This window comes from Gekko japonicus, unplaced genomic scaffold (genome assembly GCF_001447785.1).
Source record: "Gekko japonicus isolate JY-2015 unplaced genomic scaffold, Gekko_japonicus_V1.1 scaffold3483, whole genome shotgun sequence".
NCBI classification, from domain to species: Eukaryota; Metazoa; Chordata; class Lepidosauria; order Squamata; family Gekkonidae; genus Gekko; species Gekko japonicus.
The window spans coordinates 108,861-127,055 of record NW_015173244.1 but is presented as its reverse complement, the minus strand read 5'-3'; the positions used below and the strand labels follow the sequence as shown (position 1 = coordinate 127,055).

At 49.4% G+C, this 18,195-nt stretch overlaps 1 protein-coding gene across 1 annotated transcript in view; it reads right to left on the bottom strand.

Annotated features, from left to right (window-relative positions):
• The window catches only part of LOC107120133 (solute carrier family 22 member 13-like), a gene marked incomplete at its 3' end in the record, with an annotated part of 33,337 nt that extends 24,969 nt beyond the window's left edge, over positions 1 to 8,368 (bottom strand). Inside the window, exons 1-4 of the mRNA XM_015422780.1 lie at positions 8,156 to 8,368; positions 6,940 to 7,043; positions 6,240 to 6,394; positions 582 to 750 (exon numbers count right to left, since the gene is read on the bottom strand). Coding sequence (XP_015278266.1) covers positions 582 to 750; positions 6,240 to 6,394; positions 6,940 to 7,043; positions 8,156 to 8,368 — 641 coding nt within the window. The remainder of the gene's footprint in view (positions 1 to 581; positions 751 to 6,239; positions 6,395 to 6,939; positions 7,044 to 8,155) is intronic.
• Between the last annotated feature and the right edge of the window lie 9,827 nt (positions 8,369 to 18,195).

Sequence of the window (18,195 nt, the reverse complement as noted above, 5' to 3'; positions counted from 1 at the left end):
TGCTGAACTTTGCACTTGGGTTGTTGCTCATTTAAATACATGCTCGGCCAGCACACCAGGGGTCTGTGATGGCCTGGCGTGATTCTTGTAAAGGTAAAGGTAAACGTTTCCCTTGCTCGAAAGCCAGTCGAGTCCGACCCTAGGGTTGCGGTGCTAGGGTTGCCGAGTCCATCTTCCACCCCCAGCGGGGGACTTTGGGGGCGTTCCTAGAGGGGGCGGGGCATCCCCAACGTGGTGACATCACATTGGGGACGTCTGCCCCCCCCCCCACCGCCCATGCGCCGGATCTCCAGAAACGGCCGTTCCCTGTACTTAAAGTAGCCGGCAGCCGGCGTTTCCCCTTTAAGAGCAGCTGCGTTTCCCTTTTAAGAACGAAGCTGGTTTTTCCCTGCAAGCTTGCGGAGTTCACGCTTGGGATGAAACACGGGTTCCACACACTTAAAGGGAGAGAGAGGGGTGGGTGTGGGTGTTGGGGGTGAGGCTTCCCCCGCCAGCCATCTGGCAGGTAGAAACCCCCCAAAAAAACAGGAGACCCCTGGCAAACCGGGGGGGGGGGGTTGGCAACCCTATCCGCTACTCACCAGATGTAGACAAAGAGGGCGAATACGGGGGCCGACCCAGCCACCTGCAGCAGCCTCCAGTCACGGATAGCGTAGGCTAAGCCGGCCAGGATCATCTGCCCCACGGCGAAGCCCACGTGGGTGACAATGACCGTGTGCGGACGGTAGGCGACCCCGACCCATTCGGTACCTAAAGGGGATGAGAACAAAGGGGATTGTAAATCCCGGGACAATCATAGGAGCACCACCGTAGAAGCAGAAGCAGTCAGAGGACTACGAGTTAGAGCTATCGAAGCCGAGAAACAACGCTACGGATTCCAGTCCTTTGGAGTTTCAGAACTGGAAAGAGCAGAGCTGTGCATTTCCAGATGTACATTTAAATTCTGAGATTTCGTCTCCCTGAAAGCACAGAGTGTGGTTATTTACGCTCTAAGGGGCGGCCAGATTAGAGTCCGGGAACACCTTAGACACGACAAGGTTTTTTGAGGTAGGAGCTTTCAAGACTCAAAGCTCCCTTCATAATGAAGAAGAAGAACAGCTGGTTTCTACACCCCATTTTTCTCTACCCTGAAGGAGTCTCAAAGCGGTTTACAACCGCCTTTCCCTTCCTCTCCCCACAGCAGGCACCTTGTGAGGCAGGTGGGGCTGAGAGAGCCCTGAGAGAAAAACTGGGCCTGGCCCACGGTCACCTGGCAGGCCTCATGTAGCTCAAAGCAGCTTACAATTGCCTTCCCTTCCCCTCCCCACAACAGGCACCTTGTGAGGCAGGTGGGGCTGAGAGAGTTTTTTTCGGTTGTGCCCATCACACAGTGTTAGAATCCCAAAGGTGCCCACAGGCTCAAAAGAGTTGGAGATCTGCTGACCGAAAGTGCGTTATCTTCGGAAAGGAGAATTTCCGTTAGCAGTTCGTTATCTTCGCAGCAACCCCGTGAGGGAGGTTAGGCCGCGGGTATGTGACCGGCCCAAGGTCGCCCAGCAAGATTCCGTGGCAGAGTGGCGATTCGAACCCGGGACTGCAGATCCTAGTTGAGCACTCCAACCACTACACCGCGCTGATGCTGAATCTATCTCAGTTGTCTGCTAGTGTACAGGCAACCTCTGTGTCTTCCTCAGTGGCGCAAATACTAGTTTCAGGTGGGCCATTCAAACGTAGGAATTTTTTCAATTGTAAAAAGAAGAAGAGCTGGTTTTTATACCCCGATTTCCTCTGCCCTTAGGAGTCTTTAAAGTGGCTTACAATCGCCTTCCCTTCCTCGTCCCACAACAGGAACCTTGTGAGCAGTGTTCCCTCTAAGCTGAGTGAGTGTGAGCTAGCTCACAGTTTTTTAGCTTCCGGCTCACACATTTTTGTCTAAGCTCAGAAAAAATGGCTCCAGAGCAAACTAATTTATGCGGCAGCCAAATGGCTTGCTCACAACTTTAATGTCTGTAGCTCACAAAGAAGAATTGTTGCTCACAAGACTCCACAACTTAGAGGGAGCATTGCTCGTGAGGCAGGTGGGACTGAGAGAGTCCTGAGAGAACTGGGACTGGCCTCATATGTCTCAGAGCAGCTTACAATCTCCTTCCTTTCCTCTCTCCACAAGAGGATTTCCTCTCCTTACCCAGCAGAGTGTGGAATCAAACCCAGCTCTCCAGATTAGAATCCGCCACTCTTAACCACTACACCACACTGGCAAGGGAGCTTGAGTCTCAAAAAGCCTATACCGCCCAAAATGTTGTTGGTCTACATGACTCAAATCTAGCTCTTTTACTGCAGACCGGCATGGCCTGCCCTCTGAAACAACATTCTATGGGGGTAGCTGTGATAGTCTGCTGAAGCCAAATTAACAAAGAAACGTGTGTCACCTTAAAGAACTCCAAGGAAGACTCTGCAGAAAAAGGTGATGGCCAGCCCCCTCTGCATCTCACTTGCCTTGAGAGCCCTTTGCTTGGGTGGCATAAGTCTGGGATGGGAGACCACCAGGGAAGGCTCTGCAGAGGAAGGCCATGGCCAACCACCTCTGCTTCTCACTTGCCTTGAAAGCCCCTTGCTGGCGTCTCCCTAACTCTTGGATGGGAGCCCACCAAGGAAGATTCTGCAGAGGAAGGCCATGGCCAACCACCTCTGCTTCTCCCTTGCCTTGAAAGCCCCTTGCTGGGGTCGCCACAAGTCTTGGATGGGAGACCACCAAGGGAGACTCTGCAGAGGAAGGCCATGGCCAACCCCCTCTGCTTCTCACTTGCCTTGAAAGCCCCTTGCTGGGATCGCCATAAGTCTTGGATGGGAGCCCACCAAGGGAGACTCTGCAGAGGAAGGCCATGGCCAACCACCTCTGCTTCTCACTTGCCTTGAAAGCCCCTTGCTGGGGTCGTCACAAGCCTTGGATGGGAGCCCACCAAGGAAGACTCTGCAGAGGAAGGCCATGCTTCTCAATCTGCTTTTCAATCACCTTGAAAGCTCCTCGCTGGGGTTGTCGTAGGTCAGCTCCCCTCCTACAAAACCTCCTTGGGTTCCACCTCCCAAGTTTCCAGGTATTTTCCAACCGGGCGCTGTTAACCCTTGCTGCACAGCCCTTTTCTGATCATTATTGACCCCCCACAAACACACACATTTTAGCATTCTTTTGAGCAGAAATGGGGGGCCAGTTTTTAAAAAATGGTTGCACTCAGTTTACACGCTCCAAAAGGCAGCCCGGGACACGCGGTTGCAGAGCTGATAGATGCCTTGTGCAGAACGCTGATTTGACAAGCGATTTCCATATCTTTGTGCTTAACGCAGCACCAGCAGCACCTGGAAATGTTCCAGCCAGACGCACATTAGAGTCTACATCAGTGATTCTTAACAGGGGCCATATGCTGCCCCTTTCCCTGGAGGTGACCGACAAACCTTGAGAGGCTCTCGGGATGCAAAGCAGCAGCTTTCCTCCACCTGCAACAGCTTCTAGCAGCCAGCAGAAAAGAACTGTTTTATCCCGGTTGCCCTGGGATTCCTCCCTTGAGCACTTAAAAAGGTGCGCTCAGCAAAAAGGAATCAAGGAGTTGGCTGAGTGCTGTCAAGCATGGTTCTCATTGAGTGACGTTGTGCATCGTACATGTATGTATGCAGGTGACATTTCGTAGAAAAAGAGGGGCAGGAGATCATTAGCATAACTCATTGGCATAACTTATTTGCATATGCCACACACCGCCGACATCACTGGAAGTGTGTCAGAAGGCAACACCCACCGCTCAGGCTCCGCTGGACTGTTTTGGATTGCTAACAATTGGGGGGGGGGGCACGCAGATCTGTCCTCACAGAGGAGGGAGAGCTTGTACCTGAATAAAACTTGGTCTTAAAGGTGCCACTGGACTGTTTTGGGCCGGGGGGGCTCTGCAACTTACCTGGCTGCTTCTTGCTCTGACTGAAGGCTGCTGGGAACAGGGGGCGGGGCTTGTTGCATGTGCCCGCCCCCGGGCCCTTTACTGCCGGAACTCCGCTCCTGCGCGCTCCTGCAGGAAATGACCCCTGTGTGTATGTGTATGAAGTGTTGTCAAGTCACAGCTGACTTATGACGATCCCACGGGGAGTTCAAGGCAAGAGACGTGCAGAGGTGGTTTGCCATTGCCTGCCTCTGCGTAACGACCCTGGTATCTCTTGGAGGTCATCCTCCCAAATACTAGCCAGGGCCGACCTTGCTTAGCTTCTGAGAGTTCACGCGATCAGTCCACCCTGGGCCATCCAGATCAGGGCAGAGGTGATTTTGCCATCGTCTGTGTAGCAACCCTGGACTTCCTTGGTGGTCTGCCATCCCAATAGTAACCAGGGCCGATCGTGCTTAGCTCCCGAGATCAGGCCAGCCTAGGACATATATGTACATCATACATGCAGGGCTATTTTTGGGCAGGAACGCACAGGAACGGAGTTCCGGCTGGCTCCCGAGTTGGCCACGCCCAGCAGGAACTCATTAGCATAATAGGCCACACCCAATGGCAGAAACCCATTAGGATTGGCTACATTAGGGGTGTGTGGCCTAACATGCAAAGGAGTGCCTGCTACAAAAAAAGGCCCTGGGTTTTGACAACAAACAAGGTAAACAGAATAAGAAGCAAAAGGTGGGTGTGGCTGGATGACCACACTTCTGGTAACTTGGGGTGTGGCCTAATAGGCTAATGTGATGTGTTATCAGGGTGTGGCCTAATATGCTAATGAGTTTCTGCTGTTGGGTGTGGCCTATTATGCTAATGAGTTCCTACTGGGCTTTTTCTACAAAAAAAGCCCTGCATACATGTCTGATGTACCTCATCAATCTACCTTGTCTAGAGTGCTCTTCCTACGTTCTAACTTTTGTAGCTTGAATGGACATTCAAATGATAATGTTGCATACTCGTCGGCCGGCAGTGAATTTAAAGGTAAGAACCGCTGGGTCACATCCTGCCATTAAGATGTTCCTAGCAATGGAAAGCAGCCTTGCATGTCAAACATAAGAGCATCAGAAGAGCCCTGCTGGATCAATCCAAGGGGTCCATCTAGTCCAGCATTCTGCCTCACACAGTGGCCAACCAGTTCCTCTGGAGGGCCAACAACAGAGAATAGAGACTGAGGCCTTCCCCTGATAAGAACACCAGAAGAGTCCTGCTGGATCAGACCAGGGGTCCATCTAGTCCAGCATCGTGTCTCACACAGGGGCCGACCAGTTCCTCTGGAGGGCCAACAACAGGGCATAGAGGCCAAGGCTTTCCCTTAATGAGAACATCAGAAGAGCCCTGCTGGATCAATCCAGTGGTCCATCTAGTCCAGCATTCTGCCTCACACAGTGGTCGAACAACAGGGCATAGAGAATAAGGTCATATCCTGATATGGACATCAGAAGAGCCCCGCTGGATAAGACCACTGGACCATCTAGTCCAGCATCCTGTTTCACACAGTGGCCAACCAGTTCCTTTGGGAGGCCAACAACAGGGCACAGCTGCCGAGGCCTTCCCCTCATAGGAACAACATAGGAACAACAGCACGGCAGAGAGGCCGAGGCCTTCGCCTGAAAAGAACCTAAGAAGAGCCCTGCTGGATCAATCCAGTGGTCCATCTAGTCCAGCATCTTGGCTCACACAGTGGCCAACCAGTTCCTTTGGGAGGCCAACAACAGGGCACAGCTGCCGAGGCCTTCCCCTCATAGGAACAACATAGGAACAACAGCACGGCAGAGAGGCCGAGGCCTTCGCCTGAAAAGAACCTAAGAAGAGCCCTGCTGGATCAATCCAGTGGTCCATCTAGTCCAGCATCTTGGCTCACACAGTGGCCAACCAGTTCCTTTGGGAGGCCAACAACAGGGCACAGCTGCCGAGGCCTTCCCCTCATAGGAACAACATAGGAACAACAGCACGGCAGAGAGGCCGAGGCCTTCGCCTGAAAAGAACCTAAGAAGAGCCCTGCTGGATCAGACTGGTAGTCCACCTAGTCCAGCATCCTGTTTCACACAGTGGTCAACCAGTTCCTCTGGAGGATCAACAACATGGCATGGAGACCGAAGCCTTCCCCTGATAAGAACACAAGAAGAGCCCTGCTGGATCAGACCAGTGGTCCATCTAGTCCAGCATCCCATCTCACACAGGGGCCACCCAGTTCCCCCGGACAGCCAACAACAGGGCATAGAAGCCAAGGCCTTCCCCTGATATTGCCTCCTGGTTCTGGGATTCGGAGGTAAGGGGGTGGGCTCTTACCTAGAGCTAGAGTACTTATCGCAAGTCCAGAAATGGCGACACCCAAGAGAAATCGGAACGCACAGTAGAGAGGGATAGTCGGGACGAAAGCGGCAGCGACTCCAAACACACCTTGTATGAGCCAGGACAACAGGATCATTGGCCGTCGTCCAAACCTGGGAGGACAAAATGCCTTTTATCTTCTCAACAGGTTAACAACAACTCTCTGTACCTGGGTGTGTGTGTGTGGGGGGGGAGGTACTTGTGAATCCCCTGCATTGTGTGAGGGGTTGATGACCAGGGGGGCCTCTTCCAACTCTATGATTCTACTAACCAGGGCTGACCCTGTTTAACGTGTGAGATCTGACGAGATCAGGCTAGCATCAGCACAGAATCATAGAGCTGGAAGGGTCTGTAGAGGTCATCTAGTCCAGCCCCCTGCTCAATGCAGGACCAGCCTAGAGCATCCCTGACAAGGGTTCGCCCAGCTGCTGCTTCAAGACCGCTGGTGAGGGGGAGCTCACCACCTCCCTAGGCAGCTGATTCCACTGTTGCACAACTCTTACTGTAAAACGTTTCCCCCTAATATCTAGCTGGTATCTCCCCGCCCTGAATTTATACCCATTCTTGCCAGTCCTCTCCTCTGCTGCCAACAGGAGCAGCTCCCTGCCCTCCTCTAAGGGACAGCCCTTCAAATACTTCAAGAGAGCATCTTTCTTACCAATCACTTAATGGACCACATCCCAGGGCTCCAAAGAGAAGGCCCATCATGTAAACGGACTGCGAGATATCACTTAAATCTTTCCTATCACACACCAGGTCAAACTAAAGAAAAGAGAAGAAAAATTAGAGGAATTTGAAAGGAATCTGGAGGTGGAGAGGAGCGGTTTCACAGTTCAGCTCACAACAGTATATATTGAAGAAAAGAAGAGATTGGATTTACAGCCCGCCCTTCACTTAAGAGTCTCAGAGCGACTGACAATCTCGTTTCCCTCCCCCTCCTCACAACAGACACCCTGTGAGGTAGGTGGGATTGAGAGAACTCTGAAAGAACTGCTCTTGAGAGAACAGCTCCGAGAGAACTTGTGACTGACCCAAAGTCACACCAAGTGGCTGTACGTGGAGGAGTAGGGAATCAAACCCAGTTCTCCCCGAGTCCACGCTCCTAACCACTACACCAACAACCGAGCTACAAATCGGGAACTCTTGAGTTCAAATTTGACCATCTATGCACTCAGTAGTGGTCTTCATCAAGTCTCTCTCTCATATACGGAACCGCCATCTACTGAATCAGGCTCTTGGTCCACCAAGGTCAGTGTCATCTGCTCAGACTGTCAGCGGCTCTCCGGGCTCTCAAGAAGTTCTTCCACATGTGGCAAGATGATATAGCAGAAAACCTTACAGACGAAATGTGGGAAAGTTTATGGAACTCATCTAGTTTTAGAACAAGGGTAATATCCATCCGACTGCAGAATCTCAAAATAATGTCAAGGTGGTATATCACTCCACTCAAACTGTCCCATATTACACCAACTCAGTCTCCACTGTGTTGGAAAGAATGCAACCAGGTTGGAAACTACACGCATTGTTGGTGGCAATGTGATAAAATTAAGAACTTCTGGCTAGAAATACTGTCCATAATTTATGAAATAACCTCCGTTCAGATTCCACTAAAACTGAAAATTTTGTTTTGAAATATTTGGACTGAAAATCTAAATACCAGGGTACATAAACTCACTATAGACGTCATGCTTGACGCGGCCAAAACAGCCATTGCATCACATTGGAAGGAGAAAACGGCACCTAGTTTAGAAATATGGTACAAGAAACTTTGGAGTCATTACTTAATGGATGCGGTATCTAACAAACTGAATTGCAGGTCACAAAATCCCTCGAAATCTAATTTCACAGAAAAATGGTTCCCAGTGCTTGATCACCTTTAGGTTCAGCCGCTCTTCTTCGGTCAGGTTGAAGCCAACCCCGGCAAGCCAGCTGGTGTTGCAGTAATGAGGCTCGTGGGCGACCATGAATAACTGGCTGAACATGTGGAAGCCGATACTAGGGCAGGACAGAGTGATCAATAGCACCAGCCCAAACTGGAACCGCCCAAACTCATTCAGTGATTTGAGGATTTCCCCTACGTCCGTCATTGTCTTGTCTCTTTCCAGCCTCCCAGTGATGGTTCCCTTCCGCTCCGAAAGACTTTTCACTCAGTGTCCAGAATTAATATTTAAGCCCAAGATAAACTTTCCGATGGCATTGGGCATCTAGAAGGGGTGGACAGTCATCGGCACTTCTAATGGGTCAGTTTTGCAACATCGCCAGGTAACCTCTTAACTGGCTTTGTTCCAGAGTGGTAAACAAGGCCAGGGCCAGCAGGTATTGGCCTCAGTTTTGGAAGACTTCTGTCTACTAGGCATTAGGAAATGAAGCCTCTCGTTTAATTAGGGAGTGTGAGCTAGCTCAGTTTTTTAGCCTCTTTCCAGTCCTGAAACTCCAAAGGACTGGAATTCGTAGCGTTGTTTCTCGGCTCCGATAGCTCCAACTGGTAGTCCTCTGACTGCTTCTGCTTCTACGGTGGTGCTCCTGCGATTGTCCCGGGATTTACAGTCCCCTTTGTTCTCATCCCCTTTAGGTACTGAATGGGTCGGGGTCGCCTACCGTCCGCACACGGTCATTGTCACCCACGTGGGCTTCGCCGTGGGGCAGATGATCCTGGCCGGCTTAGCCTACGCTATCCGTGACTGGAGGCTGCTGCAGGTGGCTGGGTCGGCCCCCGTATTCGCCCTCTTTGAAAAAAATCGGGGGGATGTTTAAATCCCCCCGAAAGTGCCAGAGCGTTCTGGGCGCATGTGCACGGAACGCTCTGTGGCTGGCCTTGCCGCCGCCGAGCCCGGCAAAGGGGGGGGGAGGACCGGCCTCGCCGCCGCCGCCTCGGGGAGATCGAGCGGGGGGGATGGAGGAGACTGAGCTCTTCTCTCCCCCCCCGCGAGTATCACGGGTCCCCCTCTTGTGTTACCTATTTTCGGTTATAGTTTGTCTATAGTAATTATGGAATATAAGATATGTTAATATCTTAAGAATCACTTAAGAATCAATACATTGCTATGGCGAGATTTAAAGTTAAATGTAGTAATCTTTTTGCGCTGAATGCTTATCTGAAATGGTCCATTTAATCCCTTTTTATCCCTGAACACCTGATCGATGTAACTGTAAAAGGTATATTGAGATTGGGAGAAAATGTATTTTTGAATGTTTTATATTTGACATAGCATCTTAAATACTATAGGTTTATTAAATTTTTTGTTGCTATATGCTTATTTTCGATCATCCTTGCAATATATAACTTAAATATTATTATCCTCCTTTCCTTATTTTCTTTCTGTATTCCTATCTTTTTCAAAAAAAATTGAAAAGTATTTGATGGGGAAAATGGCCACCACAGTGTTTTATGGAGCACACCACATGGCCTGAAGGAGATTAAGACTTCAAATTGCCATAAAGGGAGACACCACTGTGGGGAGAAATGCCTTCCACCCTAGAATTCACCCCCAATATTTCAATCATTGTGATGACACTCTGTGTGCGCTCCGGTATCTAGTTGCAAATTCATCGATGGCAGAAAGAAGGGGTTTGTTTTTTTTTGAAAAAATGAGCCATCAAGCTCCAAGCACAGAGCGCAGAAGGTTTTGGCGACGCTAATGACTCTGGCCGAAGTAGGACGATAGTTTATCACTCCATGCAGGGCCGGCCCCAGCTTATTTTGCACCCTAGGCGAGGATCCCTTCTGCCCCCCCCCCCGGTGCGCCCATTTTAGGAAGAATGAAAAACACAATCAAGAAACTCCCAGAGTACGGGGCCAGGTGCAGTTTGGCGCCCCTAAGGGCCACCCGCTCTAGGCGATCGCCTAGTTCACCTAGTGAGTGAGCCGGCCCTGACTCCGTGCCCTGCTGGAAGACGACACCCGTGGACAGAGATGGAAACTGCCAAACTGAAGATCGTAATGACCCCAAGGGGGTGAATTCTGCCAAGGCAGATTAGAAATTCTCAGGACATTGAGAAGAATCCCTCTCTTTCATCTTGCTTTTGACTTGGGAGCACAAGTCATAAACAGGACTGGATTTTCACCTAGGGACAGGCGCTTTTCTGCATGATTGACTTAACTCCCGATTCTCTTGGCAGTTGATCCACAAGCATTGGAATTAGTTTGGGCAGGGTTCTTCTGCGCGTCTGCCCTCTGTCTGCATTTTCACAGTTACGGCGTCAGTTTATTCTCTTCGGCAAGCGCCTTCAATAATCAGGATTTTCAAAGGAGGGCGCTGTTGTAATGGATGGCACAACAGCACCACCTCTTAATTTTTTTTGTGCATGCTTATATTTATTTATTTTATTATTGGATTTGTACCCCGTCCTCTCAGGCCAGAGCCAGCTCAGGGCGGCTTACGCAAAGAATAAAACACACAATAGACAAGTTTAAATAATCCTAAAATCATCCATATATTGATGCCATAGCTGCATTATTAAAGGCACTAAAGGATCAATATACCATTGTACTGATAGGTCAGTATAAAAGAATAGATTCTTTTGAACTATGGTGCTGGAGAAGACTCTTGAGAGTCCCTTGGACTGCAAGAAGATCAAATCAGTCAATCCTAAAAGAAATCAACCCTGACTGTTCCCTGGAAGGCCAGATAATGAAGCTGAAGCTCAAATACTTTGGCCACCCAATGAGAAGGGAGCCCTCACTGGAGAAGACCCTGATTCTGGGAAAGATTGAAGGTCAAAGAAGACGGGGACGGCAAAGGATGAGATGGTTAGACAGTGTCATAGATGCAACGAACATGAAATTGAGCAAACTTCAGAGGACAGCGGAAGACAGGAGGGCCTGGCGGGATCTGGTCCATGGGGTCATGAAGAGTCGGACCCAACTGTGCGACTGAACAACAACAACAAACAACAACTGATAGGTCAAGGAGGTTCTCTGAATTCTCAGCGCTCACTAAAAAGAAGAAAGTCTCTAGCTTTTGCCCTTGCAGGGATATAATGGGAAAGGCGTATCTCTGCAAGGGAACGGCCTAAAATCATAAGAGTCAGAAAGGACTCCAGGGTCATCTAGTCCAACCCCCTGCAGAATGCAGAAAATTCAGAAATACCTCCACCCATACATACACCCCAGTGACCCCTCTTCCATGCCCAGCCTAGAGACTTTTTTTTGAAAAATAAAACCTGGGCACTTGGAGCACCTGCTGACCTATCATTACAATGATATTTTAGTGCCTTTTAAAAAATCAAAAATGAAACCACTCAACTTCAGGGCAGGGGAGGGAGGAGAGGGAATGGTTCGATGACGACGTCTAATAATTGAAAAGGGGGCTGGAGGTCGGTGGGAGTGGGCAGGACAAGGAAGCCAACAGAAACTTCTTCATCCAAAGAGTGATGAACACATGGAATTCACTGCCACAGGAGGTGGCGGCAGCTACAAGCATGGACAGCTTCAAGAGGGAATCGGATAAACATCTGGAGCAGAGGTCCATCAGTGGCTCTTAGCCACAAGGTATAGACAGGAACTCTCAGTCTAGGGCAAGTGCTGCTTTGTATTCTTGGTGCCGGGGGGGGGGGCAACAGTGGGAGGGCTTCTAGTGTCCTGGCCCCGCTGCTGGACCTCCTGAAGGCCCCTGGTATTTTTGGCCACTGTGTGACAGTGTTGGCCTGATCCAACATTGGCTTCTCTTATGCTCTTATGAAACAATACACCCGAGGAAAAAGGCGATTCAAAATCAGCTTCCAGAAAAAGACTGGGGTAAAAAGTGGTCTCAAACCAACTGGAAAATGGGGGAAAGAAGTGAAACAACTGGGGGAACGAAGCAAAAACTAAAGGTGCAAAAACACCTTTGCAGGAATTAGAAAAATAGATTGGATTTATACCCCGCCCTTCACTCAGAGTCTCAAAGCGGCTTACAATCTCCTTTCTCTTCCCCTCCCCACCACAGACACCCCGTGAGGTAGGTGGGGCCGAGAGAGGTCTCTCGAGAACTGCCCTTGAGAGAACAGCTCTGAGAGAACTTGTGACTAACCCAAGGTCACATGAGCAGCTGCATGAGGAGGAGTGGGGAATCAAACCCAATTCTCCCAGATTAGAGTCTGCGCTCCTAACCACTACACCAGACTGAAACAGTACAGGGCCAGAACCAACAACAAACAAAAAAATGCAGAAAGCCCTAGGAAGGAAAGGGTAAGAAGGCTATGATTTCTAGCCTACTGGCAGCAGCAAGGCCAGCCATTGCTTCCAAATGGAAAGCCAAAAAAGCACCGAATATCGAACTATGGTTCGATAAACTATGGACACAATTTGTGATGGGAAAGATCGCTGATGGTCTAAACCCCCCCAATCCTGTGAAATGAACACCACCTTTGTAGTTACCTGGCTCCCAATACTGCACTATCTAGCCGAGAATGAGATTGTTCCATCTAATGTACACTGTCAGGACTGGATTCACTTCTGAGTGTTTGGTTGTTAACGGTCTCTTGAGGCGGTTACGATCTGGTTTAATGCCCTTCATAGTACGAATATGTCACCTACCGTCCTATCGCCATACATGCGCTATTTCTTCTTTCCTTTTCCTGTTTTTTCGTGACGATGCATGTGTTTTTGCATTATATTTAATTAATTTTATTAAAATAGAAGGAAATGCTGGAACACGAAGAACAGGAGATTGGGTTTATACCCCACCCATCACTCGGAGTCTCAGAGTGGCTTACAATCTCCTTTCCCTTCCCCTCCCCACAACAGACACCCTGTGAGGTAGGTGGGGCTGAGAGAGCTCTTTCAAGAACTGCTCTTTCAAGAACAGCTCTGACAGGACTATGGCTTGCCCAAGGTCATCCAGCAGCTGCGATTGGAGGAGTGGGGAATCAAATCTGGTTCTCCCCGATCAGAGACCGTGCACTTAACCACTACACCAAACTGGCTCTCAGAAGCTATGTTTATTCATTATACACCCACGAAGCTACCTTTACAAACATCTCCGCCCACTGAGCCATGGAGATGCCCTGTTTTTTTTGAAAGTGCAACCTTCCTAACCCCTCCAGCAGCAGTCACGTGTTGGACTTGAACCGGCTTCTGTCAGGCGGCTGGAACTTTCCATGTGCCCCAGCTTAGTATCAGTTGTGCTTCTCGCAGAAGGTGGGTTGTGAAGAGCTTGGCTTCTAGCTTCTGATCAGTGGTTCTGAAAGTGCAGGCCAAGAACCCCCACAGCCTTCCGTGTGGGAAACTATGGCTCAAATTATTGCTGTGCTACGAATGCCACTGAAAGGGAAGGCGATTGTAAGCCGCTTTGAGGCACATGAGGCCTGCTGGGTGACCTTGGGTCAGTCACAGTTCCCTCAGGACTGTCTCAGCCCCACCTGCCTCACAAGGTGCCAGTTGTGGGGGGAGAGGGACATAAGAACATAAGAGATGCCAATGTTGGATCAGGCCAATGGCCCATCTAGTCCACCACTCTGTCACACAGTGGCCAAAAATACCAGGTGCCATCAGGAGGTCCAGCAGTGGGGAAGGTGACTATAAGGCGCTTTGAGACACGTGAGGCCTGCTGGGAGACCTTGGGCCAGTCCCAGTTCTCTCAGGACTCTCAACCCCCCCTGCCCTCACAGGGTGCCTGTTGTGGGGAGAGGAAGGGAAGGCAATTGGAAGCCGCTTTGAGAGACACAAGGCCTGCTGGGAGACCTTGGGCCAGTCCCAGTTCTCTCAGGGCTCTCTCACCCCCATCTGCCTCACAGGGTCCCTGTTGTGGGGAGAAGGTATAAAAACCAACTCTTCTTCTTCCTTCTCCTGCACTCCAATGTGTTCTGAGAAATGTCATTCTCTCCCCACAACAGGCACCTTGTGAGGGAGGTGGGGCTGAGAGTCCTGTGACTGGCCCAAGGTCACCCAGCAAGCCTCATGTGTGGAAGAGTGGGGAGTCAAACCCGGTTCTCCAGTCCACCACTTTTAACCACCACAGCATGCTGGCTCTCGGAGGAAAGTTGGACTGTCCTTTCCCTTGGAAAACCCATCAGTTCACTCGCTGCCCACAGGACTGCAGTGAACTGTCCAGCATCAGCTTGAATGGTCAACCAGACTGGGGTTTTCCTGGTGGAGAACAGGATGCACGATTAGATGGACTCCCCTGTCTGATCCAGCAGGGCTATGCCACATTTATATAACATCAATGCGACAGTGGTACTCTGGAGCTCTGCACCACACAGGGAGCACGTGCGAGTCCCTAGAACAAACACAGCCCCTTCACCTTATGGCAATGGACAATTTGTGGTTTTTTTATTATTGATTAAAAATTAAGAGAAATACATGCAGTAAAATACAAAGTCAAAAGGGAAAAAAAGGCTGAATATTTTACATCTCTCATTAAAATCTACAGTACACCAAAATTGTGTAGAAGATCTTGTAATATTAATACACCATCATCCTTAAGAGTGTCGACTACGTCCAAAATGGAAAAGAAAAAGAAAAAAAACCCCGACTGATTTCTAGGTTCAAGTTTAGAATTTACCCATTTTTTAAAAAAAAAAACCCAAAAACTCTGATCCATAAGGGTAAAAATGTTAGAAATAATTCCTTACAAAAACAAAAGCATTGGCACCTTTGAACCTCAAGAACAAAAATAGTTAACCTAACATTTTTAGTATCCCAAGGGGGAGAAAAATTATAATTAAAGTTTATTACTACCAAGAGACGTGTTCCTAGAAATCTAATAGCAACAGTAGCTGAAGGTTGGTTGGTATATAATTTTTAAAAAAGGGAACTTAAACAGCGTGGATACTCCTTGTCTGCTAGCCTTGGTTTGGGCACAGACGGGAGTAAATAAATAGATACTGCTTCAAGTCACTGGATCGGTTTGTACTCCAGTGAGGGGGGAAAAGGTATGGCAAAAGAGAAGTAATACTGTAACAGAATAATTTGGTCTCCAGGGTTAAAGACGGGACAGGAGAATTGCACAGGGCGAGAAGGGAGCATTATAAATTCTCCGGCTTCCCCTGACCACCACTCCAGGGGCAAACCTGGCCTCTCTCATCTTTTAAGGGCTGCGACCATTTCCTCAACAAGCTCCGCCTATTTTTCCCACATCGTCACACAAGGGGGTGGGGACTCGAGGCAAGCACCGCCCACTTTAGTGATGTGCCATCACGGACTCCGAGAGAATCCAGGCCAACTGAAACGCACCAAGGGTTCCCACATCTTCCGGATCTCTTGGGGGGCCTCAGAGTCCCGCTCCTGTCATCGATATCCCCCCACACACCCTGGATAGACGCCCACCCAAAGAAGTTGCTCAAAGACTGTTTCGTTGCTATCCCTCCTGTTTTAAAGTTTTCTTTTTTGGGGGGAAAAAATCTGTAAGCTACTTGAAGGCTTTCATGAATGGACAGATGGCAACCTGTTCTCTTGCAAACCGCCACGTGCAAAGAAAAAAATCTGGTGCTCCAGAAAGAGTAGGGAACGCTAAACCTTCAGAGAGGTACGTCAAATCCAAAGAGAATTCCCTATTGGTCAGCCTACCTGTCCTCCCGCCACCACCTACCCCTATCGTATCGCTCTCCTACCGGAGATCTTCCCCTTCTTCTTCATGTCATCTCCACATTGCCGCAGCTTTGACTGTGACCTGTTGGGAGGATCCAGCCAATACAGGCTCAAAATATCACGAAAACCCATGCGCAAGGGGGGGGGGGAGACGACCAGGAAGCCTCCATACAGAAATACAGCCTCCATACAGACTGTGACCTGTTGGAGCCTCCATACAGGAAGCCTCCATACAGACTGTGACCTGTTGGAGCCTCCATACAGGAAGCCTCGATACAGACTGTGACCTGTTGGAGCCTCCATACAGGAAGCCTCCATACAGACTGTGACCTGTTGGAGCCTCCATACAGGAAGCCTCCATACAGACTGTGACCTGTTGGAGTCTCCATATAGGAAGCCTCCATACAGACTGTGACCTGTTGGAGCCTCCATACAGGAAGCCTCCATACAGACTGTGACCTGTTGGGGGGGGGGGGGGGACATGTTGTGTGGGGGGGGAAACCAGGAAGCCTCCATACAGAATATATGGTCCCTTGCGCATGGGTTTTCGTGATATTTCGTTAAGCCATCCGGTGTAAAGCTTCGGACGTGTGTCCCCCTCCGATGGGAATTCTCTTTTCCCTGGTCTCATGCAAGGTTGGTATTAGCATCTACGCAAATGCTTAACTGTGGTTAATAGTAAGCAAGGGGCTTCTTAAATGGGGCTTTCTAATCGTCTTCCAAAGCTATACACTTGGTGCAAACACAAGGACAGAATTGAGAGGGGAAGCCGCATGAAAGGAGGAGTGATGTTACACTGGAAAGCAAGGCCGTTAAGGGCGGCTTCCGATCTCTGCTGCTTACGTGAGCGGCAGCTTTAGGTCTGCGCCGGGCCCGCTCCGTGTGCGACCTAAGGCAGAACTGAGAACCTAAATCCATTCGTCTGCTATGTAAAAAAAAAAAAAATCAGTTACAGGCTTAACTTTTTCATTTGCATAAAATGCTTCGAAGCCAAGGAGAGAGAGAGAGAGACGCACAAAAAGGCCCGCTGTGGGATGGGGAAAAAAAACTGTAGGGGGAAAAAAAGGAATCAAACACCATTTTTTATTCACATATTGCATTACAATTGTTTCTCCCCCCCCCAAAACTAAAAAGTATAATTTATACGTAGAAATTCAAAAAAGGAAGAGAGAGGAAAAAAACCACATACTCTTTTCGTTGTTGCTGTTTGCTTTAAAAAAGACTAAACACGAGTAATATTGGTTTCAGTTACATCGTCTTGATTAAACTCTTGACGCTTGGGCTGAGAGTATAAAAGAAAACAAAAAGACTGCAAATCTCAAGCAGTTAGTGCAGCAGGAGGAGGGACGACATTGTCCGGAGCTTAATCTCGCCAGGTATGAATCTACCGGCAACATTTTTTTTTTTATTGCTGTAAAACAGAACAGGGGTGGTTCCATTATGTACCAATCTGCACGGAAACGAGGACAGATAAGTGTGTTTGCCTTGAAATAGGCTTGCCTTGAAATTGCCGGGAGAACACGTCGCAGAAAATGAACTGGCTTGAAAAGAAACAGAAACACACACAAGCTCACACAGAGAAACGACTCCCGATTGCCACGCTGCATGATCGACCTTCGTTCGGAATAGCCGTGTTTTTGGAGGACATCCGATTTTATAAACGACTGCGCCCTTATCGGCGTCCCTACTCTACAAAGTTAAACCGCGCCAAAAAAAACCCCCAACTTTGTTCGAGTTAGCAACACCCACCTCCGCAGCCTACCTTTTAAAGGGATTCCCTTGCATTGTCGTGGACAGTGTAGCTTATGCTGTGCCCAACAAATTCTGGGAGCTGTAGTCAGCTGGGGAGATGGGGGAGTCGGAGAGTCCTAGCTCCTTTACAGAACTACAGTTCCCAGGGTTCCACTGTTAAGATGCGAGACAAACGAAAGGAAGAGAAACCAGCTTTAAATATGTCTCCACGCTTTTTAAAGTCTATCACGGGGACCGTTCCCGTGAAAAGGTCTCGAGGGAATGGAACGGGCACGAGAACACCAAGATCGCCAACATTCCTGGGACAGAAATGCTGGCCGCAGAGAACTTTTCCATTATCAGGAACACTGGGGACTAATGGTCATCAACGAGTGGTCATGCCTGTACCATTTCCTGGCACCTTTCTACGTGGGAAGCCCATCAGTGAAGGAACAATCCCAGGTGAGGAAAAGCAGGCACTGGTTAAGCGGACTGCAAAGAGCAACTCAAAAAATGCCACTTCGGAAGCGACTTACTGCCTCTTTTTTACGCCTCCCTACCTGGAAGGATCCCTTCGCTGCAAAAAAACCACAAAACCCAGAAAGTGGCACGCACCTTCGCTGTCGCCTGCGTGCCCACCCACTTCTGGGCAGTCCCGTGAGTATGGGGATA